Source organism: Chrysochloris asiatica, unplaced genomic scaffold (assembly GCF_000296735.1).
Source record: "Chrysochloris asiatica unplaced genomic scaffold, ChrAsi1.0 scaffold00018, whole genome shotgun sequence".
Taxonomy (NCBI): domain Eukaryota; kingdom Metazoa; phylum Chordata; class Mammalia; order Afrosoricida; family Chrysochloridae; genus Chrysochloris; species Chrysochloris asiatica.
In genome coordinates, this window is record NW_006408536.1 from 148,276 (window position 1) to 175,722 (window position 27,447).

The following is a 27,447-nucleotide window of genomic DNA, read 5'->3' on the forward strand; positions in this document are numbered from 1 at the left end:
TATGAGTCGGAACCACTCCACAGCACATAACAAGAGGTAAAATCCCTCATGCTGAGTAAGCAAGTTCGTATCACATGGATGGTTAGAAATTCTAGTTTTCTTATTATTTTAATAATACTTCACAATTTGTAGGAGTTTGAATCAGACATGAAAATAAATATGTAATGGCATTTGCATTATGCTGACCTATATACAACTCAAGTGCTGTGTGGTTGCTGTCATACTGTGTGCCGTCGAGTCAATTCCGACTCATAGCAACCCTGTGTAGTTTCTGAGAAGTGGCTGGTGGGTTTGAACCTTCGATTTTACGGTTAGCTATCCAGTGCTTATCCTACAGTGCCACACCAGGATTCCACTCAAGTGCTATTGTTGTTGTTGTTGTTAAGTCCTGTCAAGTCAGTTCTGACTCATAGCGAACCTGTATAGGGTTTCCAAGGAGAGACTGGTGAGTTTGAACTGCTGACCTTGTGGTTCATCAAACTGACCTTGCTGTCCTGCGTTTTTCTACAGCGCCACACCAGGATTCTACCCTCAAGTGCTATGGTGGTAGTTGTGTGCCATGGAGTCAGTTTCGACTCACAGCGACCTTGTATAGGGTTTTCCGCGGGAGCAGAACATTTCATCTTTTTCCCACGGAACAGCTGATAGTTTCTAACTGCTGATCTTCAGCAGCTCAACTCATAACCACTACGCTACAATAAATTGCATAAGAACAAATCCATATCGACCTTATTCAATTCCACTTGTTTCAGCTATTGCAGAGAGAGGCCCGGACATGGCTTACATCAGAATCCATTGGGGCTAACCAACCAGAGGTTGGATCTGAGCATCTATCTTTATTTCTCCGAAAACTTCTCAGCTAATTAAAATGTGTAGTCCAGGCAGAATACTTAGAATTAGGACAGAATTTCAAGGCCATTTAATCCACAGTACATCACATGATCACATCTCTAGAATCACCTCTCTCAAAGTAGGCCAATTCTCTATTGGACAACTTTGTTATTAAAAAAAAACCCTTTATTTGTAGGTTTCACCTACATGTCTTAGCTATATTCTTTGGAGATATTTGGAATAAACCAAATCCTTCTTCCATATGTCAGTCTTTCAAAATCCTGAAGCAACTATTTTATCCCATAAATCTTTTCTTACTTTGTCGAATCCAAACAATACACTTTCCTTTAACTGCACCACCTGCATATGGTATGGTTTAAAGTCACTCACCGTGTCTATGAACATGCAATTACATGTCTATATCATTCAACTTGTTCACTCAGAATAAAACACAGTATTCTAGGAATGAAGTGGACCTTCACTTCCTTTATTCTAAATCACAGGTAACCTAATGCTGATTTACATACTTATTTAACACCTTTGCTAGACATACAAAGATGAATGAAATTCTACTCTGAAAAAGATTTAGGGGTGTAGGGCAAAGAGATTTGGGGTTTGTTTCTTTCTGTTTTTAAATAGCATACAAATATGAAGTCCAAGTGTGGCGCTGTGGGTTAATGCACCAGACTGCAAAGCGATTCCCTCCTGTCACTATTAAGGATCAGGACCATAGGCCATTGATTCCCACCTCCTCCACTCCCCAAATTCTCCTTTTGGCTGCCTTTAGTCTGTTGTTGTTGTGAAGTGCCGTCAAGTCGGTTCCAACCCATAGAGACCCTGTATAGGGTTTCCGAGGAACAGCTGGCTGGTGAGCTTGAACGGCCAACTTTATAGTTCAAATCAACCTTGTGGTCCAGCATATTAACCCACAGCGCCACACCAGGAAATTCCAATTCTACTTTCTAGCAGCAGTTTTTTTTTCTTCTATAAAAGGAACAGAACAGTGCCTATCTTACAGACATACTCTGAAAACTTCTTGAGCTAATATATATTAAAACTGTATTTGGCACGTAGTAACTGCTAGCGTAGTGGTTACGAATTGGGCTGCGAACCATGAGGTCAGCAGTTCGAAACTACCAGCTGTTCTGCAGGAGAAAGATGAGGCTTTCTGCTCCCGTTAAGATTTACAGCCTAAGAAACCCTGTACAGGGTTGCTATGAGTCGGAACCACTCCACGGCACATAACAAGAACAACAAATTAACCTAATACTTGTCACCTATTGGTGCCACTGTTATCATTATTTTTGAGATGAGAGTAGAGTAACAGCCACAGAGAATGGTATTGAGCTGTGAAGGATTTCCCCAGAAGTACTGAGGGCACAGTAGCGGCTAGAGACCTCAGTGGGCGTCAGGAATGGGTCGCTAAAATGGCGTACAATATTGAGAACAGGATGGGCATAGTGGTGGCAGCGATGGGCTCAGGTGTAGCGACCAGCTCAGGCGTAGCAACGACTGTGAGGTGAGCCCAGGACCGGGCAGTGTTTTGTTCTATTGTGAACATGGTTGCTTTGAGTCAGTACCCACTCAATGGTACTTAACAACAGCAACCACAATTAAGAACAGAATACTTCTTTTATTGTCCATCTTACAATGTGGGATCACAAGGAAATTACTGTCAACTAAAGTCTATTCCTTACCACTACATTCATTTTTGTACTCCTGGTGTAGCGCTGTGGTTAATGCGCTGCGCTGCAAAGTCCATTTCAACAGCAAGGTCAGTGGTTCAAACTCACCAGCCGTTCCTTGGAAACACTATACAGGGTCACTATGAGTAGGAAACGACTTGACGGCACTTAACACCACCACATTCATTTTTGGAGTCCTGGTATGGAGCTGTGGATTAATGCGCTGGACTGCAGGGTCACACTGAACTGCAAGGTCGGTGGTTCAAGCACACTAGCTGCTCCTTGGAAACGCTATACAGGGTGGCTATGGTTTGAGACTGCTGGATAGCACTTAACAAGAATTCATTTTTCCAAAACCAAGCTGGCTTTTCCCTTAGCCATAATCCTGGAGAAACTAGTCTCTCTCTTGCCACACTTTTCCTTGTTAGCTCATTCTACCTAGTATTTAGAAAACAACAACAAATCTAGAGCTATTCTTTGGTCACTGAATAAATGCCCCCGGCCCCTCCTACCACTTATCTACCTTAACTGTATTCCTTGGTTCCAAGTAAAATAGCTTTTCTGTATTCTCTTCCAGCCACAAACATCTTCATTATCTGTTTCTCCTCAGGCATACAAGTCTTCTTAATCAGTGCCTCTGAACTTTTACAATGGTCTAAATTCTTGACATTTTTTACCCAAAAATCTTTTTTTTTTTTTTTTTAAAAGAAATGTGTGGCGCTTCAGGATAATGCCTTGGGCCACAAGGTCAGTTTGAGCTTCAAGGTTGGCAGCTCAAATCTACCAGCCACTCCTCAGAAACCCTATACAGGGTAACAGTGAGTGGGAACTGACACTAACAATCCCAGCAACTGAGCCTAATTAGTCCCTAATCCTCCCCAGAATAGCACATTCAGGGTTTGTAATTCTCCACCCTAGTTCATCAAAATCATTTAGGAGCATATGAAAGTTATATGCATAAACTTTGAGTTACAAATACCATAATCAGTGTTGTTGTGTAGTCGAGTCGGTTCTGACTCAGACAATATGTTTCTGAGAATGTACATCTTTGTGGGCACAGAAAGCCTCATCTTTGTCCTGCAGCATGGCTGGGGGGCTCCAGCCATCAACTTTATGGTTTGCAATCCAGTACTTATCCTACAGAGCCACCCGCAATCTCTTATAACCACTGTTGTTGTTGTTGTTAAATGCTGTAGTGTCAGTTCTGATTTACAGTGACCCTATAGGGGATTCCAAGTTGTGGCTGGTGGATTTGAAATACCAACCTTGTGGTTAGCATTCCAGTACTGACTCCTAAAGCACCACACCAGGAGTCCATTGGTGGTGGTGGTGGTTATGTGCCATGAAGTCGGTTCCGACTCATAATGACCCTGCACAGGATTTCCAAGGCAAAGGAGCTCTGGTAGCGTAGTGGTTACGAATCGGGCTGCAAACCTTAAGGTCAGCGGTTCGAAACTACCAGCTGCTCCGCGGGAGAAAGAGGAGGCTTTCTACTCCCGTAAAGATTTACACCCTTGTAAAACCCTGTACGGGGTCACTATGGGTCGGAACCGACTCGATGGCACTTAACAACAACAACAAATCTTTACGGGAGCAGAAAGCCTCATCTGTCTCCCACGGAACAGCTGGTAGTTTCGAACTGCTTACCCTGAGGTTAGCAGCCCGATTCATAACCACTACGCTACCAGAGCTCCTTAGGAGTCCATTAGCATGTCTAAAAAATAGTTTATTACTTTTGTATCTAGAAGGTTTATACTTCACCTACTTAATTTTTTTCTCTGAGTGTGTTTTATTTCTCCACTGTCAGTAAAATTAGTTAAAAGCTATATTTAAAAAATCTCTGGTTAAAATTTTGCTTTTCTGTGAGAAGTTATAATCACAATTTTAAAATATGTTTAGAGGGGGAAAGGTTTTGGAAATGCTCCAAGGTGTTAATAAGTTTTTGTCTTTGCCTCGTTGCATTATGGATGACAGACAACCTTTTTAAAAAATATAAAACCGTAATTTATCATTGGAACACATTTTTGCAAAAAAGGGAAAGCACCCATAGTAAAATGACAAGAGCCCCAGAGGAAGGTTATGTGGCTGCTAAAAGTGAGAAAGGGACAAAGCTTTTTAAGAAAACCAGTCTCAGAAAGATGCGCCTAGGGCAAGTTATAACAATTGTAAGGAATACTTGGTCAATACTGGAAAGTTACTACAGAAAATAAGAGGCTCTCTGAGAGGTAATGGAAATGTGTTGGCTAGGGAAAGGTTGTGGATGAATGATGAGATGTTTTAGATACAAGAGAATCTACTGGCTGAGATGTGCAAACATTCAATTTGGAGACTGTTTAGTATTATACCTTGCTTCTCTCACATGAGAGGATGAATGAGATTATCTATTACTCTTTTTCTTATACTTGTATTTGGTAGTTCCTTAAATTCAATGACAAACAGCTGTTCACTCTCTAAACACAAGAGGGATGAAATAGTCTATTTGCTTGTTTCAAGCTAGCACAGGCTGTTCAGTTGTATGTTGTTGTTGTAATGTGCCGTGGAGCCCGTTCCGACTCATAAAGACCCTGTACAGGGTTTCCGAGGCTGTAAATCTTTACGGGAGCAGAAAGCCTTGTCTTTCTCCCGCGGAGCAGCTGGTAGTTTCGAATTGCTGACCATGAGGTTCGCAGCCCGATTCGTAACCATTACGCTACTATGGTGGCTGTGTGCTGTGGAGTCAGTTTCGACTCACAGCGACCCTGTACAGGGTTTCCGAGGTTGTAAATCTTTACGGGAGCAGAACACCTCATCTTTCTCCCGCAGAACAGCTGGTAGTTTCGAACTGCTGACCTTGCGGGCTCTGGTAGTGTAGTGGTTACGAATCGGGCTGCGAACCGCAAGGTCAGCATCTTATCCAAGCCATGGTATTTTCTGTGGCCTCATATGCATGTGACAATTGGACAATGATATCTTGGCTTGTGAACATTTTAAAGAAGTCTCATGCAGCAGATTTGCCTCATGCAATATGTCACTTGATTTCTTGAAGCTGCTTCCAGGAGTGTTGATTGTGGGTCGCACAAAAGATGAAGTCTTTGACAACTTCAAGCTCTTCTCCATTTATCATGATGTTATTTATTGGTCCAGTGCTGATGACTTTTGTTTTCTTTCCACTGAAGTGCAATCCATAATGAAGACTGTAGTCTTTAATCTTCATCAATATTTTAAGTCCTCTTCACTTCCAGCAAGCAAGGTTGTGTCATCTGCATATAATGAGACTTCCTCCAATCATGCCATGTTCTTCATATAATCCAGCTTCTTGGATTATTTGCTCGGCATACAGATTTAATAAGTATGGTGAAAGGACACAACCCTGAGACACACCTTTCCTGTTGTGAAACCACTCAGTAGCCCCTAGTGCTGTTTGAATGACTGCCTCTTGACCTATGTACAGGTTCCTCTCGAGTACAATGAAGTGTTCTGGAATGCTCAGTCTTTGCAATGTTATACAGTTTCCATACAATGTATAACATTGCATACAATACTATGCCTTTGCATAGACAATAAAAGCACAAGTAAGCATCTGTCTAGTATTCTATTTTCAGTCTGATTCCCAATACCAGTCCATTTCAATTCATTATTACCTAGGATTTGGATCTTTCTGTATTCAATTTTCCTAAAGTCATACTTCACACGTTGCATATTATGATTATTAATGGATGTTTGCAGCTGTTTCTTCTCATGTAGAGTTGTGCTACATCAGCAGATAAAGGTTCTAAAAGCTGAACTCCATCCACCACATCATTAAGGTCAGCTCTATGTTAAGGAAGCAATTCTTCCCCAATCATATTTGGAGTGCCTTCCAACCTGAGGGACTCAGCTTCCAGCACTATATCAGACAATGATCTACTGCTATTCAGAACGAACTCAATGGCACTTAACAACAGGGTCTTAAAAGTTTAAAAGGCACAACAATAACCATTGGTCCCTGTTTACCTGAAACTGGGGAACGAGTCAGGAATAGGAGGGACATGGAGTGTGAGGTTAACTGCCTACTTTGCCATGAAAACAAAAGAACTGGATGATGCCCAGCTACCATGACTGAACAGTTTGATCTAAGATTCCGTAGAAGAATCCTGATCTGAACTGGGGAAATGCAGAGCATATTTTCAAATTCTCCTGGACTCTATAGACTCTCTGCAGCCATGCAGGATGGATACACCCTGGAACTATTGCTCTAAGACAATCTTTAAGTTCAGCTTAACTAGGAAAAAAAGGGGTGCTTTGAACTCTTTTAAGAAATTATCTATATGGAATCAAATTGACAACAGCAACTTGAAAAATTAGGTAGAAATTTTAGAGTGCAGGGAGTTGAGGTGAATGAACGAGAAACAACTTGAAAAGGAGGATGAGATTGGTTGCACAACTCCAGGATTGTCATCAATGTCTCTGAATTGTATATGCAGAAATGTTTGAATTGGAATGTGTTTTGCTGTGTATATTCTTAACAATGAAACAAATCAAATTTAAGTAACAAAAAACCTAGCTGTTGCATGATTAAAATTTGGATGATTTAAAAAAAAAGAAACAAACAAAAAAACCCAAGGTTTCTACTGGGGATTCCAGGGAAACCTCAGAGCCAGGATTCTATGAATCAAGCGTCCACCACAATCAACAGATATTCCTGATTTTGTTAAGTGCCATAGATAGTTCTAACTGTAGGCAAAATGCCTTAGGAAGAAAAAAAGCACCCCCTTGAATGGGAAACTAGAAAAATGTATAAAGAGATGATAATCACCACATTAAGTTTTTATCCTTTATGCTACTATATATGAATCTTGGATGACCTTTTTGGGTTTTATTTCCTCCCTGCATGAATGACACAAAGCTAAACTTTGGGTAGATATTCTATTAAAACTACTAGGAATTTACAAGAGAGATGTAAATTTTTCACAAGCCGACACTCTTACGCAGTTAATTCAGAGAGATTTTACAAGTGAAGTGTTTTGATTCCTAGCCTGTCCCTTAATTCTCATCTCCTCTGTAAAAGGCCTCCCCACCTATCTAGATGCTCCAGCAGAATCAAAATTAAACAAAAAAACATCGATTCATCTCTTCTTTCCCCTACTTTCTCCATTACCATGACATCTAATCCATTGGTAAGTTCTGACCCTTTCTCCCCACCTCCACTACCACTATTTGGTACACTACACCATCCTCTCTCAGGACTTCCATAGCAGCTGCTCTCCCTTGGTCTCCTTGCATGCACACTTGTTGTCAAGTGTCACTGAGTCACTCCCGACTCATAGCGACCCTGTATAGGGTTACCGAGGAGCAGCTTGAGTTTAAACTGCTGACCTTGCGATTCAAATCGACCTTATGGTCCCGTGCAATCCCTCTTCACATAGCAGTCAGGAAAAGGTTTTCTAACTATAAATCAAATCACATCACCCTTGCTCCCTTGCTTAAAACCTGTGATGCTAACAATAACATCCAAATTCCTAATTATGGGATCCCCATTCAAGGATCCCCGCTCCCATTCAGACCCCTTACCCACCCCCCAACTCCACACAGCTTTCTTTTACTGAACTTCTGACATGCATACCTGCTTTCAACCCAGAGATGTGCCAAACTTATTCTTACCACAGGACCTTTGCACATTCCACATTCTTGAAACACTTTTTTCCCAGATATTCATATGGCTAACTCATTTTGAAGGAGCCTTGGTGGCACAGTGGTTACGTGCTTGGCTGTTAACTGAAAGCTCAGCAGTTCAAACCCAGCAGCCACCTCACAGGAGAATGATGTGGCAGTCTGCTTCCATAAAAGATTCACAGTATTGGAAATCCCATGGAGCAGGTGTACTGTGTTCTATAGGGCTGCTGTGAGTGGGAATCCACACGAAAGTAATGGATTAGGTTTTTGTTTTGGCCCCTTTTAGCCTTTCTGATCTCAGCAAAAATGTCACCTCCTCAGAGAGACCTTCACTGGTGTATGAATCTAAAAAAAGCCCCTCCGGGCATACTCACTCCATCATCACGCTTGGTTTTATTTTCTGCATGGTACCTATCACTGTCTGAAATTAGCTTCTCTGCTCTTATTATCTCACCCCACCAAAATAGAAGCCTCCCAAGAATCCGGACTTAGTCTACCTGTGATTGCTGTTGAATCCTCATTTCTCATGGAAATGATTAGCATTGCATGAACACTCAATTATGCCCTGAATTAATGAGTGACTTAGTGGAGAGACAGGGTTTCTTTTAGCATAATTATTACAACTTTGGTTGCGATCATTGTATCTTGTGAGTAAAATAGTCTATTAAAAATACCTTTTATGTTGGAAATATCAATATTGAGCTCGCGAAGTTTCTCACACGTTTTCTCTATACACTCATAGACAGACTGCAGAATTTCCTTAGGGTCTTGCTCCACCCATCTTTGAACAAAAGAATGTATTTGGTTAGTCTACAAAGAAAGTTAATACAAATATAATTTTACCTCTCGAATGTTTAATTATAAGGGGCATGGCTGGTGCATCAATTAAAAACGACCAGTCCAAATTTACTTGAAAGTTTCTGAGCCCTGAAATTTTAAAGGGATATGCATGTTTTTTGATTGATTGAATGTATACACTTCCCACCATTGATTCCTACAACATCAGACGACATTCAAAGAGCCTCACTGATTCACTGGACCACAGAGAATACTTAAATCTCTTTTGGCTCATACAGTTTATCTAAAGCAAAGAATGCATACCCAACTTTCTATAGAAATGATTTAAATAAGGAAAAGCTTATCTTCTTTCCATTTATATCATTCTTAATGCAGTAATTGCTCATTTTACAAACTGCAAATATTCTACCTATTTTAAAATCCTGATTACAAGTCCTGTAAGAAATTAGTTCCCCTATTCATGTGACACTGTGGGCTAATGCGCTGGATGCATAGTTGGTCTGAACAACAAGGTCGCCAGTTCAAGCTTACCAGCTTCTCCTTGGAAACCCTATACACAGGGTCTCTGGTAGGGTAGTGGGTTATGAATCAGGCTGCAAACTTTAAGGTCAGAAGTTCGAAACTACCAGCTGTTTCGCTGGAGAAAGATGAGGCTTTCTGCTTCTGTAAAGATTTATAGCCTCAGAAACCCTGTTCAGGGTCGCTATGAGTTGGAACCGACTTCACGGCACATAACCACCATCAAGACCATGGGGTTAGATCCAACTCAACATTACTTAACAACATTTTTCTTTAAAGCCTGTGCTTCTGTTGTTGTTGTGTGCCGTCAAGTCAGTTCCGACTCATAGTGACCCTGTATAGATTGCTGAGGAGTGGCTGGTGAGTTTGAACCACCGACCTTAAAGTTAAAACTGACCTTGAGGTAGAGTGCTTATTCTACAGTACCACACCAGGACTATAAGTTGGAAGAATTTTGATAGACTATGTGCATGTTTCACTAGAGATTTCAAAGTACACTGAATTACAAATACAGCAAAAAGAATTCTGAAAAGTCCAATAAGTATACCAAGCAGTATCCTTTTTCATTTTCTCCAATTATTATTTTTTAATTGTTGGAATGTTTGAGAAAATTTTAAATTCCTCCCATTAGCTATTTCATGTAGATAATGGATTGATCCAAATTTTCAGACCTAATGTCAGGGTAATTTTGGTAAGGCCGAAACAAAGAGCAATTTGAGTAAGGAAGCCCAAGAGTAAGAACTGCACAAACTCAAAGAATCCTAGTCTAAGATCTGGAAATAGCAAGGGAATTCCAAATACCTTTCTTCTCTACTTTCCTCCTTGCTGTTGGGTGACTTTGAGTCGATCCTGACTCACCGTGACTCCATATGACAGAGTAGGGCTAGCTACCTCATCGGGTTTTCTAGACTATATCCTTACAAAAGTGGAATCTCACAGAGCAGCTGGGTGGGTTCAAACAAACAACCGAGTGTGCTTAATTATTGCACCACTAGGGCTCCCTGCCTTCTTCTGGCCTGTGAGTTTTGTCTTTTAAGTTCTCTTCTCCCCAAAACCCAATCTCCTTCCATGGATTTCCAATTTCCATCTAAGACCCAGTGATCCTCTCCCTAACTAACTTCATGGTGAGCAGGTCTATGGACCTGGATTTGAATACCACTAGCATAACAATAGCTTTCAATATGAAAGAAATGAACATAAAATAGGGGACTATTTTTCATATTAAACTATAAAATTTGATTTTTTTTTTGTTAAATTGTGGTAAACTTTACAGTGAAAAATGCTCAGATCTAAAGGCCACATTTGTTGAGTTTTGAGAAATCTGGCCAACATCCCTACATACCGCAACCCCTCTTCTGATTTCTATCATTTCAAATTAGTTTAGCCCATCTTGCATTTCAGAGAAACAGAATCATGCAGTAGGTGCTCTGTTGTGCCTGGCTTTTTCCCACTTTGCATAATATCAATGAGATTCAGCCATGTTGTTTGCATTTCTCAGTTGATTTTTTGAAAATTGTTGAGTAGTGGTTCCACTGTAATCCAATCTACTGGCAAGAGACAATTTGGATGGTTTCCCGTTTGGGACTATTACGAATAGAGCGGCTATAAACGTTTGTGTGTAAATCTTTCTGTGAACATATGTTTTCACCATTCTGGGATAAATTACTAAGAGTAGAATGCTGCCGGTGTATGCTGAACATTATAAGAAACTGCCAAACAGATTTTCAAGGTATTATAAACATCACTGGATTTTAAATAATATACTGAACATTATATTTAATCATTTGCTACCTATGAACACTATTCCCAAAAAGATGATTTTAGAATATTCAGAAGAATGCTTTTGAAAAAAACATTAAAAAAAAAACAAACCCACACACATGCACTCAAATCAGCAAAAAAAAAAATTTTAGCAATGATAAAAAAACAACAAACCAAAGTTGTTGCTGTCACATTGATTTGTGACTCATAGTGACACTACAGGACAGAGTCGAACTGCCCCCTAGGGTTTCCAAGGCTGGCATCTTTACGGAAGTGGACTGTCACATCTCTGTCCCAGGAACAGGCTGGTGGGTTTGAACCACTAACCTTTTGGTTAGCAGCCCGATTCTTAATCTCCTGCACCCACCAGGTTCCTTTGGCAGTGATGAGTACATACAATTGTAAAGAACAAAATTACTTTAAGATGAATGTAGAACTTCTGGCATTTAATAGTCTTTTTTGCCATGGACTTTCTAAGCCATCAATTACCTATATATGTGTGTGTGTGTGTATATTTGTTGTTGTTGTTGTTTTCATGTGCCGTGGAGTTGGTTCCGACTCATAGCGACCATGCACAGGGTTTCCGAGGCTGTAAATCTTTGTGGAACAGCTGGTAGTTTCGAACTGCTGACCTTGCAGCTCGCAGCCCGATTCATAACCACTACGCTACCAGATATATATATATATATATTACAAGTTGTTGCTTTTTTCCTTGGTTAATAATGTCTACTCCTCAGGTCGTCTCAGGAGAGTGTTTTGCCAAGTTTATGTTATGAAACTACAAGGCAGGTGGGGTGAAATGAACTAATAATATGGGGTGTCTTTACATATTAAAATAGAAAACATACCCTTCTCTTGGGAACTCTTGTTTTATTTCCACTTGATGATGGCTAAGTAGTTCTGCTGTTCTTGAATTGAAAACCTGAAAAATAGATTGCAATATTAGGGTAAAAATGCAGATAGATACAAATAGGTTTAAAGTTATTCAGTTCTTACTCATTGAGAGAAAAGGCCAATCAGATGAAATATCAAGGAGGATGTTGATGATTCGCTTCAGAAAGAATTATAAAATTTATAGGGGAAAAAAGTTACAGGGGCCCTTCAGAAATAATAACTTTTCTTTAGAGAAACAGAAACCTCTTGAAGATGGGGAGACTCCTGGTGTAGCACTGTAGGACCAGCACTGGACTGAGAACCTCACCTCCTTTTTGGATCAACATGATGAAAGCAAGAGGGCAAATTCTCAAGTCCTTTGAGGAGATAAAATATCTTTGGCATCAAAGGTCAATTTGATACTTCCTAAATGAAAGAAACCCCTTGTAATATCCTGGTAATTTACAACTTAGCATTAGAAAATGTTTCTAGATGTCAGTTCCATCAGGTCAGGGACCTTTGAGCTTTTATATGCTGACGTGTCCTTGCTGTTACGTGCCATCTAGTTGGTTCTGACTCCTAAGGAACCTGTATAGGGTTGCTGAGGCTAAGGTGGTAAGTGTGAACTGCCGACCTGGCACCTACAGTGCCACACCACCTGTGTCCTTGGTGGTTATGTGCCGTGGAGTCTGTTCCGACTCATAGAGACCCTGTACAGAGTTTCCGAGGCTGTAAATCTTTGTGGGAGCAGAAAGTCTCATCTTTCTCCTGCAGAACAGCTGGTAGTTTCGAACTGCTGATTAAGTGATTGGTCTGTTTACTTCCATAAAGATCAACAGCTTGGAAACACTATGGGGGTAGTTCTACTTCGCCATGAGTCACAATCAAGGACAGTGGGCTTGGTCTTTGGTAATCTTTATGGGAGCAGATGGCCAGGTCTTTTATCCTGCCCTTAGGTGAGTTAAGAACCACTGACTTTTCAATTGGGAGTGGAGCACTTAACCATTGCACAACCAGGACTCCTGCGAACAGATACCCACTGCTTTTGAGTCGATTCCGTCTCATAGCTACCTATGCAAGGTTTCCAAGGCTGTAAATCTTTATTTATGGAAACAGAAAGCTTCCTATTTCTTCTGCGGAGCAGCTGGTGGATTCAAACTACTGACCTGAGAGTTAAAAGCCCAATGTGTAGCCCCCTACACCAACAGAGCTCCATGGAGCAGGAGAGTGCCGTGGTAAAGGAAAGTGTTTTGGTAAATTTGATTAGCCTTATCAGAGCATGAAGCTATTCTATCACGCAGTATTTAGACATAATACAATGCAGCATGGAGCCCCTTACTTCCCTTGTTGTTAAGTACCTTGGAGTTGGTTCCAACTCACAGCCACCCTGTCTAGGATTTCCAAGGAGCAGCTATTGGGTTTAAACCGGTGGGTGACCTTGTAGTTAGCAGTCCAGTGCTTATCCTATAGCGCCAAACCAGGAATCTAAATTTTAAGACTGACATCACCTTTAGGTGTTTAGGGTCTGACCCTGTGCATTCCATTCCACCCACGTTTGTGGAACATTCTTCAGATTTAATATTTTTTGGAATCTGCAACTTTCTAGAGCAGCATTGTCCAACACAATATGAGGGGGCTTCAAACACTCCGTGGAAAAATTCCATTATCTTTTAATTCAAGTTTTCCACAGAAGTTTTGAAGTCCCTTCAAACAACAGAAACCACAAATGCAAGTCATATAAGTATAATGTGCAATTTTCTCATAAAAGAATACTAATAAGAAACAGTTGAAATTAAGCTGCATATATCTTTTTAACCCAATATACATAACATATTCTCACTTCAACATGTGATCAATATAAAAATTATTACTGACAAACCTTATATTCTTTTTTTGGTTCTTGTTGTCATTAAGTGTTGTCGAGTAATTTCTGACTCATAGCAACCCTGTATATGGTTTCTGAGGAGCAGCTGTTAAGCTTGAACCAACGATCTTGAGGTCCAGTCCACTAAGTCTTACAACTCTGGTATCTGTTTTACACTTAACAGTTCACCTCAATTCAGATTAGCTACATTTCAAGTGATCAATAGCTGCCCGTGGCTGCTGGGCAAATGTGGACAGTACAGCTCTAGAGTCCGTGTTTTGTTTTTCCCCGCCCATGCATATTTAGGTTCTTGTGAAGAATCAAAATTACTCCTCTTGGCTGACTATTTGTCTGCAGGTGGACAAATACATAAAGAAGGGTATTTCATAGTGGTTACGAGTCGGGGCTGCTAACATCAAGGTCAGCAGTTCAAAACTACCAGCCACTCCCTGGAAGAAAGAGAAGGCTTTCTGCTCCAAAAAGATTTATAGCCCCGGTAACCCTATGCAGGGTCACTGAGTCAGAACCGACTCCATGGCACAAAACCACCACCAATGTTTTCACAAAAATCTACAGCTCTAGGATAACTAACTCCTCTTAAGAACACACTGATCAGTATCAAGAACAGTTGTCCATTCTTTTTAAGTAGATTTCAAAAGCCATTGTCAATTAAACAAAGGAGTGGTTGCATAAGCTGCATGCTTATCTGTTCAAAACTCAGTTAATGCTCACCTTTACCAAGCTAACCATCCCCTGGAACATAATAACAGAGGAAGAATCTGTTGGGTTGACAATGTTGATCCTGTCATAAACTGACCAAAATAGTTGTACCATGGCCACATAACAGATAGTTGGAGACACTTTCAGTTACCTTGAGAGTCTGCATAAACCCAGGTACATGGGGAGACAGACATGCATATACTCCAGGCTCAACTACCACATTTGTACAGTTCTTAATTGGAATCAAAATGTTTTCTATTGAGGCTTCCACATTTACACTTGCTATACAAAAGAGGGAGTCCTGGTGTGGTGCTGTGGGTTAATGTGTCACACTGCAAAGGTCAGTGGGTCAAGCTCACCAGCTGCTCCTTGGAAACCCTATACAGGGTCGCTATGGGTCAGAATCAACTTGACGGCACTTAACAACATACAAAAGAACTTATTAACAGTGAAGTGAAACTCTACAGTGATCAAAATGCCCAGCTCTTTTCTGGACTTTGATTGATTTGAAACAGTGTACATATTAAAGAGAAAGCAGAAAAAAAAAAGCATTCAATGCTAATGGAGACACACTACAGAATTACAAATATTCCTTATCTTTTCCATACTTTTCAAAACTGAAATTCACCAAACTTGAAGGTGAATTAAAACTTCTAATATGCTACAGCACAGAAGATTATTTTAAGAAATTAAAAGAAATATTTTAATATATAGTGACTCCCTGGGAGCCCAGTCATTTTCAAACTGCGCTCCTTGCAGCTCAAGGAGCCTTTAGAAGCCAGAAAGGAGAGTGGGGAGTTCCAGCTGGGCCCCTGAACCACACCCTACCTTAGATATAAGGTTTGATTGACTTCAGCTCTCAGACTTAAACTCTTGCAGAAAAAGAGCTCAACAATGGAGTTTCAAGCAAAATAAACAAATGACAACAATACAAACTGAAACCATGGCTACTCTAATGATCTCTCATCTCTATAACCTAAAATCCATGAGATTAGATAAGATTAACAAACAGGACTAAACTCTGGGTTTTCTGTATACCAATTCAGAGCTTGTCTACTATAAAATTGTACTAATACTGAGAATGTTAAGGGGCAGTGAATACAAAGAAGTTGTATAACATAGGGAGGGCAAGTGCTATGAAGTGAAAAAAACAAAACAAAACAGACATCTAACTCAGACTTTATGGGGGTCAGGGAAGGGTTCTCAGAAGAGGTAGCTAACTTCTAAACACAGATTGAAAGGTGAATAGGAGTGGCTCAGATGGGACTGGAAACAGGTGGTGGGAAGGTATACAATACTGGCCACGGCAGAGAATAATTTAGAGGGAGTTTAGGCTTAGAGGCAAGAGTTCCTAGGTGTCTCAAACAGTTAGTGCTCAACTATTAGCTTAAGGCTGATGGTTGGTGGTTGTTGTTGAGTGCCATCGAGTCAGTTCTGACCCATAACGACCCTGAACAGGGTTTCTGAGGCTGTAAATCTTTATGGGAGCAGAAAGCCTCATCTTTCACCTGCGGAGCAGCTGGTAGTTTCGAACTGCTGACCTTGAGGTTCACAGCCCGTTTTGTAACCACTATGCTACCAGAGCTCCTTGATAGCTGGTAGTATAGTGTGGAATTCCTGCCTTCTTTATGGGAGACATGGTTCCATTCCCAGCCAAAACAGCTCATGCATAGTACCATCTGTCTGTCAATGCAGGCTTGCATGTTGCTACGATGCTGTGCTTGGGAGTAGCCATTAGTCATGAACAGGCTGAAGCAGGAAGAGCAGCCATGTGTCTGCAGGTGCCACTAAGAGGTCGTGGCGGTGAACAACCGGAAGGGAAGAACATGTGTTAAGAGAGATTTCAGGAGTTATAATCAAGAGATTAAATAGGAAGGAGTGATGGAAACGAAACTGTTAAAGATGGCAAGTTACACTGGGTAGGCAGTGCTTATAAGAAAAAAAATAGAGTTAGAGCAGGAGTTTTAGTTACTGAAGGGGTAATGAGAATGCAGAGGAATCCTGGTGTGGCGCTGTGGGCTAATGTGTCAGACTACGAAGTTGTTTGAACTGCAAGGTCAGTGGTTCAAGCTCACCCGCTGCTCCGCTCCTATACAAGGTTGCTATGGGTTGGAATTGACTCGACAGCACTTAACAACAATAATGTATGTTTTAGGTGTTGTCGAGTCAGTTTCAACTCACAGTGACCCTATACACAACAGAACAAGCTCCTGACAGGTCCTGTTGTGCTCGAGCCCATAGTTGCAGCCATTGTGTCAATGCATTGGATTGAGCCATCTTTTCTCTTTTCATTGACCTTCTGCTTTACCAAGCAGGGACTAGTGGCAGAGGCAATCAAGAACTAAAAACTGAAGAAACATACATTTTTGTTGTGTATATCTCAACAACAGCAATAACAAACAGAAGAAACAAAGAAATTTAATATAAGACAATACTTTGGTACAGTGCAAGCACATTGTATATACCCAAATGATGTTAACACCATTGTTGCTAACACTACTGCCATTTATTGTTATCATTATTACATGTAAGTGATACAAACAGAATTAGCATTACAATTCTAGATTTACCTAGATTAGATGCCTCATCAAATCCACTGCCCTCAAGTGGATTCTGACTCTCAGCAACCCTCTAGAACAGAGTAGAACTGTTCCTTGGTTTCCAAGACTAAATCTTTACTGAAGGAGCAGACAGCCTTGTCTTTCTCCCACAGGACAGCTGGTAGGTTTGAATCGTCAACTTTGTAGTTACCAGCCTAATGTTTAACCTCACAGCATGACCAGGGTTCCCTTTAGATATCTAAAGTGTTATTGAATTCTGGACTTGGAAGATATGGGAAAATTAAAATCAGAAGTAAGAAGGAAAATTGTTTTTAGAAAACAAGTTTAAAACTTTTTCACCCAGGAGCAGAGGACCCTGGGACCATCAAGGGAGAAGAGCAGAGTGCGGGACCCTATCCAGAGAAGCAGTGACAACAGAAATGGAGGCAGAGAGGATAACGTGGAGAGACGGAGCGGCTGGGGACTCTACACTCAAGGGAGAGGGGCTGTGTGCTGGCAGCAGGAGGGCTGGTGTGCAGGGTGTACCCTTTGGTTGTTTGAATGGTTATGTATTCCTGAGTGCTTTGGTGTACATTAAAAAAAAAAAAAAAACACAGAGGGATTGGAAGCAAATGCTGTTGAATGATGATGCATGGAGGGGATTGAAATAATTGCAATGAAACAAAATACGATAGAATGAATGTAAAGCTGATGCTCTCCCATGTAAATTATCACTCAATTCACAATAAAAACTTATAAAAAATAAGAATTAAAAAATAGCTTTTTAAAACAATGCATACATTGTCTTTCATAAGGGGAGCAGTGCTCTCCTTACTAAGTAACAGTCGGGTAACTCACCCTATGACTAATTCTGCCACCCCTTGGTAAATGTGCACATTCATTTCCCTCCCCACATGATTTCCCCACACCAGCCTACTCTTTAAGGCCACACCAAACTTTACTACTTGATAAGACATTATTCAGGAATGCAAATGCCCTCTGGAGGACCCTGTGACATTATATACAGTTGTTGTTGTTAGGTGTCATAAAAATAGTAGATACAAATCTGCTAAATTGCAAATTTGACCACAAAAGTATAATGACATCTTCCAATAAGCCACAGAAAACAGCCAATGGCATACTATTTTTCTTAAAAATGAATTCAATAGCATATAAAACAAAACAAAACCCCCACTGCCATCAAGTGGGTTCTGACTCCCAGAGCCCCTATAGGACCACGAGCTGTAAATCTTTATGAAAGCAGTCTGCCCCATGTTTCTTCCACTGAGAGGCTGCTGGGTTGGAACCACCAAAATGTCTGTTAGCAGTCCAATGCTTTCAGCTCTAATTGCTGAGTTCAACTTTTTCCAAGACCCTCCAAGTTTTGCTGAGGAAAGTCAGAACAGTCTTGTTCTAATCCAAGAGTTCTTTCTATTCAACACATCTGAGTCCTGTAGGCCCCTCTCTGCTGATTGATATGTATGTAATGAGCATCTGCCTCATGCCAGATGCTGTGTTAAGTTGAGAGGAAGAAAAAAGACACTATTCTGTCCTTCAAAGAGTTCGCAATTGAAAACTCCTGAGAGGGTGGCAACTTGGATAAGAATGTGTGCATGCACTTTGTGTAATTTGACAGACAAGAAAATAAGACTTAATGAAGAAAAAAAAAGTCAAAAGAATCACAACTATAGTTATCGTCACAAAAGTATCTGTATTCAGTTATGAACCAAAATAGTTTGACCAAATTTATTAGTTCCTGACCCATTTGTTGTTGCTGTTGGTAAGTGCTGTCAAGTCTGTTGTTCCGACTCATAGCTACCCTGTATAGGGCTTCTGAGGCTTTAAATCTTTTGCTGGAACAGAAAGCCTCATCTCTACGAACCCGTAAGGCCTTGTGGTTTGCAGTTCAATGCTTTTCAATGGAGCCACCAAGCTCCCCAGGCCCAAAGGGGTGCTTAATGAATACGCACTAAATAAGTGAAAGAAAGAGAAAATATACATAAATCTCTGAGATCTCTAAGTATGATGAGACAACTGGGGCCAAGTCAATGTTTCCTGCCAAAACAAGCACGGAACTACAATTCTAGTCATTCTTCATGTATGCTGGCTGTTGGACCAAAATGGTTATGTAACCATTATCCACAGTGATTATACCTGAGCCCTGCCCTGGACCCAAAGAATCTGAGTCATAAGATGATAGTAACCAACAGCACTAATTCAAAATCTACAACTTAATGAAATCAATTTGTGAGTCTTATGTGTGTGTGTGATGACTCAGTTGTGACCATCACCAGAACTGACACTAGGGAAAAGAAGGCTTCAGTGTGAGGGACATGGTTCTTCCAGTTATTGTGTGACCTTGGCCACAATCCTGAGCTTCAGACTAATATTTACGAAAAAGAAACTTAGTAATACTAACTACATTAGAATTGTTAGAAGAATTAAATAAGATAATGCTAGAAAAGTTCTCAATTCGGTACCTGACACATTTTTTCTTTTTTTTTTTTGCCTTTTTACATTCAACTTAATGAAGAAGAAAAAAGATTGCATTACCAAATTAAAGAGGGAACTTGTGTATTTAAACTGAAACTCTGGTCTTATAAAGTAGTGGGCACTCCTTAAAACCAGTTACACTATTCTCTTTCCAAGAAGTTCCTGCTCTGCAATCTGAGTAACCAACCTCACTTTACTTTCCTATCAAACAAGTTAGAAATTTTCCTTTAGTGCAAAGTATATGCATGGAGTCTCAAGATGAATTCTTTCACAATTCTTGAAGAAGAAATGAGCATGTTCTAAAATTGCAGGGAGTCCTTGGTGTGGTATTGTGGGTTAATGCGCTAGACTGCAAAGTCGGTTTGAACCTCAAAGTTGGCGGTTCAAGCTCACCAGCAACTCCTTGGAAACCCTATACAGGGCTGCTATGGGTTGGAACGGACTCGGTGGTACTTAACAACCACCACTGAAATGTTGTTGTTGTCGATAAGTGCCGTCGAGTTGGTTCTGACTCTTAGCAGCCCTGTATAGGGTTTCCATGGAGTGGTTGGCAGGCTTGAACAGCATACTGACCTTGCGGTTAGCAGTCCAGTGTTTATCCTATAGTGTCACACCAGAACTCCACCACTAAAACAAAAGAGGTGAAATAATCATACATACCCAGATCAAGCAGCAGATACAGTGATATGGGGAAGAGGAATTCCCCTTGGATGGAAAAGAAATCTTAGGTCCCCTATGGAAAAAGCTAATAGTGCTAGCAGAGAAAAAAGGTGAAGAAAGCTTGGGGAAGCTATTAGGTCTTGTGAACTGTGAAAGGTTAACTAAATTTGCAAATGTAATGAGCCTGGTCAGGAGATTATTTAAATACTTTGAAATTTATAAGCTTCCTTATGACAGTTCTTAACCACTATATAGTCTTTCCTGATAAGGTAAGCAGTTTTTTTTTTTTTTTTTTTTTTTGAGTCATAATTACAACGTGTAACAATGTGACTGAGTAACTCCTGGGAATCTTCTTGTGATTAAAGTACTTGTTCAGCAAATCTATTATCTACATTTACAGGGAGTGGCTTAACAACTACTTTTCTTATAAGCAAAGCAGGGGTGGGGGGAGGGACACTTGTTAAACCAACCCCAAAATTTTCTCTACTTCACACAGGATCTCTAAGTCTTTTATCTGCCTCTGAAGAATTCTTGCATAGTTGTTTCTCAAGGCAAGACCACTGATAAACTTTTATGTATCTTTCTATCAGCAGAATGGAAATCTTCTGAATTTGCACCTTAGTTTACTCATTGAGATCATACCCCATATAATTCAGTAAACAGGACCTAAAACTTTCTAAGGCACATGCTGTTTGTCATACACACTGAACAAATTATAATAAGGCAACCATTGGTGTGAAACTCCTTCCCCATTCATGTAGAAAGTTGCCTTTTGGAAAAACAGAATTTGAGTGACTAGTAATAGTAACGACCTGCAGTGGAGAAATAAGATTGCTGGGCTACATGAACAGCAATCATGAAGGCAAGCATGGTAAAGCTGGCTCTGAAAAATGAAGTCTACAAAGTTATGAAATATTCTACCCACTTTCATATAGGGCAAAGGTTACAAACTTGAGAACAATTGGGTTAGCCCCCACAGTGCTTTATGAATTGAATTAGCTGCTAATATTAAAGTGGGAGGGTTCACTGAAAATTCTAGATGTCAGCTTTTCTTAATGTATCTGAAGGTCTGTTCATTAAATTAGAGTACAACACGGGCCTGAGTTCCTGCCTGGCAACTAGTCATTGGCTGTCCCCTTGGCTTGGGCATGCTCTCCATTCTGCCACCACCTCCAACCTTCTGTCTAGCCCTTCACAGGTATTTGTGTTGGCAATTCTTGAATACAGTTTTTAAAACCAACCCACAGCTAGATAGCACACAAGTCTTAATGGTCTTTCTTAATTTGGGAAGATGATGACTATGTATTTTACATACTAATCATATCCAGATAGGCAGACTTTCTTACTTAAGATTCAAGATTATACTTTCTAAATGCTTATATGAATATAAGACAAAGCGAAACCTGCCCTGGGCTGATCAAAAGATAAAACAATGCAAGAAGGGATGCTGGAACTCTATGTTGGCAGTTCAAATCATTGTTAAGTCATTAAAAAAGAAACGAAAATGGGATTGCAAACTTCTCACTTTAGAAAACAGGTAAATGTCAGGAACAATGCACGGAGAGTTTTTAGTCTAGTGGTCAGCTAAACAGAACTTTGAATATATGGATATCTGTGTATAGATAAGGAAGCTTCAAAAAAGTTCATGAAAAAATGGAATGAAAAGACATAGGCATTTTTTTTCATGAACTTTCTTGAACCCCCTCATATACATGTGTGTGTGTTGTTGTTAAGTGTCCTTGGTTTGGTTCCGACCCATACCGACCCTGTATAGGGTTTTCAAGGAGTGCTTGGCTGGTGAGCTTGAACCACCGACCTTGTGGTTCAAACAGACTTTGTAGTCCAGCGCATGCATTAGCCCACAGTGCCATACCAGGACTCTCTCTCATATATATTATATACATACATATATGGAAGGACTTCATATACATGTATATATGCATATATATTAACATATAATGTATATATTGTGTGCAAACACATACATACAGACACATGCTAAATAATGTACACACACATACAAAATTTGAGGTTAAGAGGGAGCTAAAGAATCACTAAATATTGACATCAACTTATCAGGTTAGTCAAATGGCAATTCAAAGCATAGGCTCTCCGACAAATGACAAATATTCACTTAAATGACTTTTAAATCATCTTACTGAACTCAGAGCTAGATCACTCTAGCAGCAAGTTGCTTAACTGCACAAAACAAATCAGTCACCACAGAAGTCTCTAAGCGGACTCTTAAACAGCACTACGCTATTGTAAAACACCCATCATAATATGGTAGTATTATGAGAAACAGAATCTCCTGATTACATTATCCTGTGAAGTGTGGGAGACCACAACCATCAGGATTTTTGTAATAGGTAAAGTAAGAGACTTAAAATCGTGAGTCTTTGAAATAAAAGATTCTGGCCAAAGCTGTGTATTGGACTGTTTCCTAATTTGTTCTGCTACCCTCTTCTGCATTTTCTGTGGGAAGAGGATGGATGACAACGCACCATCATCCCAATACTTTATTCATTCTACTGCTCCAAAGGACGTTGTGTTAGGTTACCATGGCCGTGACACAGCTTTCCCTACCCAAGGACGTCCTGCGCCCGCAGGCCAAATGTTCACGGGAAGACCGCAATAGCGGTCAATGTGGCCACCTGTCCCAGGCTGACGCTCAGAGTGGATGCTACCTTTAACGGAGAAGTTGCTCCACCACCGAGGCAGGGTTAGCTCAGTTCATTCTCAGGGGTCGCAAGACGCCAAGGATCCCCCCCCACCCCCCAGGCCCAGGAGGGATAGCCTCCATGTGGCAGGTCCCACTTCGTGGCCTGCGGCCTTCCCTCGCTCAGCGGCCGGGGCAGAAGCAGAACGCGCACCCAGTCCGTTGTCTCCCGCCTCTTCAAATGTCACCCTGGACTCACCAAAAATCGCGTGGAGCTTGTGCCCTGGTCCACCGCCCCCACCAAAGGCCCCAAGTCTGCTTTCTTCGCGGCTGCCATGGAATCAACTTCGTATGGGCTGGCGCTCGCGGCCCGTTTCCCGAGTGACTGTACGGGCAGGAGGGGCGAGCGACGAGATCGTGTGTGAGGTCGCGCGCGACCGCTTGAACGCTCAGACCGCTCCAAGCGGCCCCTTTACCCGCGCGGCACCTTCTCACCCCGCCCCTCCTGCCCAGGCTCCGCCCCAAAACTCGTTCCTCAGGCCTCCGGGGGCGGAGCCAAGGGGGGCGCTGTCCTCTAGAGCGGCCAATGAGCCCGCATGGAAAGAGGCGAGCTGTTCTGACAATGAGGTCGGAGGACGTCATGAGGGCGGGGCTTAGGCAGAGCTGAGGTGGTTGGCCAGCTCAGGAGGGTCACGTTGGGGGGGGGGAACCCGGCAGCAGAGCCCGCAGGCGGCAGGAGTTGCGGTGAAGGGCGCGGGTGCTGAAGACCGGCAGAAAGTGCATATCCCCACCCTGGGGTGCAGAACTGGTTATTCTGTCGGTGGGCTGTACGGAGTACTGTTTGAGTTGCTGTGTGGTCCCACCAGGCTTGACCTTCCCGCGCTTCCCATGCTCCACCCACCTCCCCATACCTCGCTTTGGAGTGTAATCATAATAACCTCTTTCATAAAGATTGACTCCGTGTGCTGTCACCTTCTGAAGCGGCGGGAATCCTTCACCTTTGTAGGAACAGGGAACGAGGAAGTTCTTTCGGATTAGCATTTAAGGGAAGTGCTCAAAAATCATACCTCCCAGATGATTCTGGCAGAAAGCATTTGGCACCTCAGTGTCTGAAAGTGCCCTTGTTCCTTGCTTGACCTTCCTTTGGTCCCTCCTTCCCTACACGCCATTTCCTCTCCCTCTATTAACTGCTCTGGAACTCAGAAGGCAGAAAAAGGAGACTTTGTCACTTGACCTTGAACCTACCTTTTGAGAGTCCATTTGGGTCAAGGACTTTCTAACTTTGGATCAAGACCTATAGTGACAAATAGTTTACAAAACAACTCAGAGCATGAATCTGTGTGTGTGTACTATGATAATTATTTGTATTACATATAGATAAATGAGCTCTGGTAGCATAGTGATTACAAGTCGGGCTGCTAACCTCAAGATCAGCAGTTCAAAACTACCAGCTGGTATGAGAGGGAAAGATGAGACTTTCTGCTCTGGTAAAAATGTATAGCCTCGGAAACCCTATACAGGGTCGCTCACAGCACCACCACATCTAGATAAATACATAAGGAAAAAATATTTTGGAAATAATATCGTTTCATTCTATGCATTTTGTATTTTAAAGATTCTATTGCATATCATTTTTAAATGCTGGTTGAAAATCACACAACTGATTTTGGAAATCATCCTATCAATTTTGAAAGCACTTTACTTTGCCTTTCTCCCAATCTCTCATTTCTCAGTGTTATGGAATGTCACTTTAAAGTTTTCTTGTTTTATCTTACTCTGCACTACCTCACTTGTCCATGTGTGTTTATAATTTTGCCACACTTATTCTAGAAAAAATTTTCTTACTCATGGTGTGGATCAACACTGGACTTTTAAACACAAGGTCACAGTTCAAACCCACCAGCTGATGGTTGGAAACCCTATATAGGGTTGCTATGAATGGGAACAGACTCCAAGGCACTTAACAACAAAAACATCGGGAAATTAGGTTTTAGATGAGATGCTGGACATGATAACTGTTGATTAACTTGCTTGGTTTAGTATAAGAGCACAGATACATCAGTATTTCTGAATTTCCTGGAAGAGGAAAATAGATTGGCATATGGAAGGAGCCCTAGTAGCGTAATGGATTATGAGCTGAGCTGCTAACTGCAAAGTCAGTAGTTCGAATCTACCAGCCACTCTGTGGGAGAGTTGCTGCTCCCGTAAAAGTTTATTATATATTATAGTAAAGCCATCGAGTCAGTTCCAACTCATAGCAACCCTGTATAGGGTTTCTGAGGAGCGGCTGGTGAGCTTGAATCACCGGCCTTAAGGTTCAAATCAACTTTGTAGTCCAATGAATTAACCTTTCATCATAAACCCTACACAGAATCGTTATGAGTAGAGCCGAGAGGGTGGCACGCAACCACCACCATTATAGTTGTTGTTGTTGATGTTGTTAACTGCTGTTGGGTCGTAGGCAAATGTAAAGGAATGAGGCCAACTTGCCCCTATAAACCATGGAAGGCATTAATAGAACAATGTAGGTAGGTCAAGATTTCCCTGACTGTAGAAGGCAATAAAAAGAAAGCCGCAACATTGATCCATTAAAAAAAAAAAAAAAAAATCCTTGACCAAGTTTGAACTTTCACACACTTTTGACACTCAGATTCTAACAGGACAGCAAATTTGTTTAGCAGTCTAGTGGAATCAGAATTCAGACATTTCAGAACAAGTGGGATTAGATGTACATGAGAGGTTCCTATATTTATTGATTCTGTGGTTCCCAAAACAATCTGTACTCCGCATCCTCACTCCATTCATCAAAACAAAACTGAAAAGCCAAAATATTATTTGAGTTTTCATTTTGCTTGGATCTACAATCAAACTTACAGAAGCAGCACTCAAGAACTCAAAAGATTATTACATTAGGCAGATCTGCTGCAAATGAGCTCTTTAAAGTGTTAAACAGCAAATATATCACTTTGAGGACTAAGGTGAGCTTGACCCAAGCCTTTGTATTTTCAATAGCCTCATATGCATGTGAAAGATGACCAATGCATTTGAATTATGGGATTGGAGAAGAATATTAAAGGTACTGTGGACTGCCAGAAGAACAAACAAGTCTGTGTTAGAAGAAATGCAGCCAGAATGCTGTTTGGAAACCAGAATGGTGAGACATTGTATAAAAGGGACCAGACCCTGGAGAAGGACATCATGCTTGGTAAAATGGAGGACCAGCATAAAAGAGAAAGACCCCCAACAAGAAGAACTGACACCGTCACAACAGGAATGGACTCAAATGTAGCAACAATTATGAGAATGGTGCTATGAGTCGGAACCGACTTGAGGGTAGCATAGTGGTTATGAATCAGGCTGCTAACCTCAGAGTCAGCAGTTCAAAACTACCAGCTGTTCCGTGGGAGAACAATGAGGCTTTCTGCTCCCATAAAGATTTACAGCCTCAGAAACCCTGTACAGGGTCGCTATGAGTCGGAACTGACTCCACAGCACATAACAACAACAACAAACATATTTAAGCTCCTCCTTAAGGAGGAGAATTGCAAATGAAAGCATTCAGCCTACCTCAACTCTGTACCTCAGATATCTACTCCAAACTCGCATGGGTTATTTTTTTTTTTATCCTTTTGAAATTACTCCTTTGTGCCTACCCTCTCCCATCCCTCCAAGCTCCAGTTACAGTCTGAAAACTCAAGTAAATAAATGGCAAAATCAACCACTGACAGAATAACAAAGAGACAGCTGAAGCCCAAGGAGGATAAGTCAATTCTCTGAGACAGCCTAGCCTCCTACCATAGACCAGGACCAGAAGAATTTCCATCTCCTAACTTTAAGGTGCCCTAGTGGCAATGTAAAGGAACTCTGGTAGCGTAGTGGTTACAAATCGGGCTGCGAACCGCAAGGTCAGCAGTTCGAAACTACCAGCTGCTCTGCGGGAGAAAGATGAGGCTTTCTGCTCCCAGAAAGATTTACAGCCTCGGAAACCCTGTTCAGGGTCGCTATGAGTCGGAACCGACTCGATGGCACTTAACAACAACAACAACAACAGTGGCAATGTAGGACAAGCACTAGACTGCTTGCCACAAGGTCAGTGATTCAAACTCACCAACAGAAAAAAGATGAGCCTGTCAGCTCCAGTGAAGATTTACAGTTACAGTCTCAGAAACCCTTTTGTGTTGTTAAGCATCATCAAGTCACTTCCGACTCATAGTGACCTTGTATAGGGTTTCTGAGGAGTGGCCATTGGGTTTGAACCACCAATCTTGTGGATAGCAGTCCAGTACTTATCCTATAGTACCAAAAATTCACCCAAGAGTAGTGGGAGAGGTCAGGCCTAGTGCCCTCTTACAGCAACTGAGGGAATGGAAGCCAGGGAAATGGATGAGAAGGAAAAAGGTAGCTATGATTTGT

At 41.3% G+C, this 27,447-nt stretch overlaps 1 protein-coding gene across 3 annotated transcripts in view; it reads right to left on the reverse strand.

The window, feature by feature from the left end:
• Positions 1–23,545, reverse strand: part of LOC102839780 (glycerol kinase-like) — a 101,130-nt gene extending 77,585 nt beyond the window's left edge. For all 3 annotated transcript variants that reach the window (XM_006835557.1, XM_006835558.1, XM_006835556.1), the window contains exons 1-3: positions 23,294–23,545; positions 12,074–12,147; positions 8,822–8,928 (exon numbers count right to left, since the gene is read on the reverse strand). In XM_006835557.1, the coding sequence (XP_006835620.1) occupies positions 8,822–8,928; positions 12,074–12,147; positions 23,294–23,371 (259 nt within the window). In that variant the 5' untranslated portion in view covers positions 23,372–23,545. The remainder of the gene's footprint in view (positions 1–8,821; positions 8,929–12,073; positions 12,148–23,293) is intronic.
• Between the last annotated feature and the right edge of the window lie 3,902 nt (positions 23,546–27,447).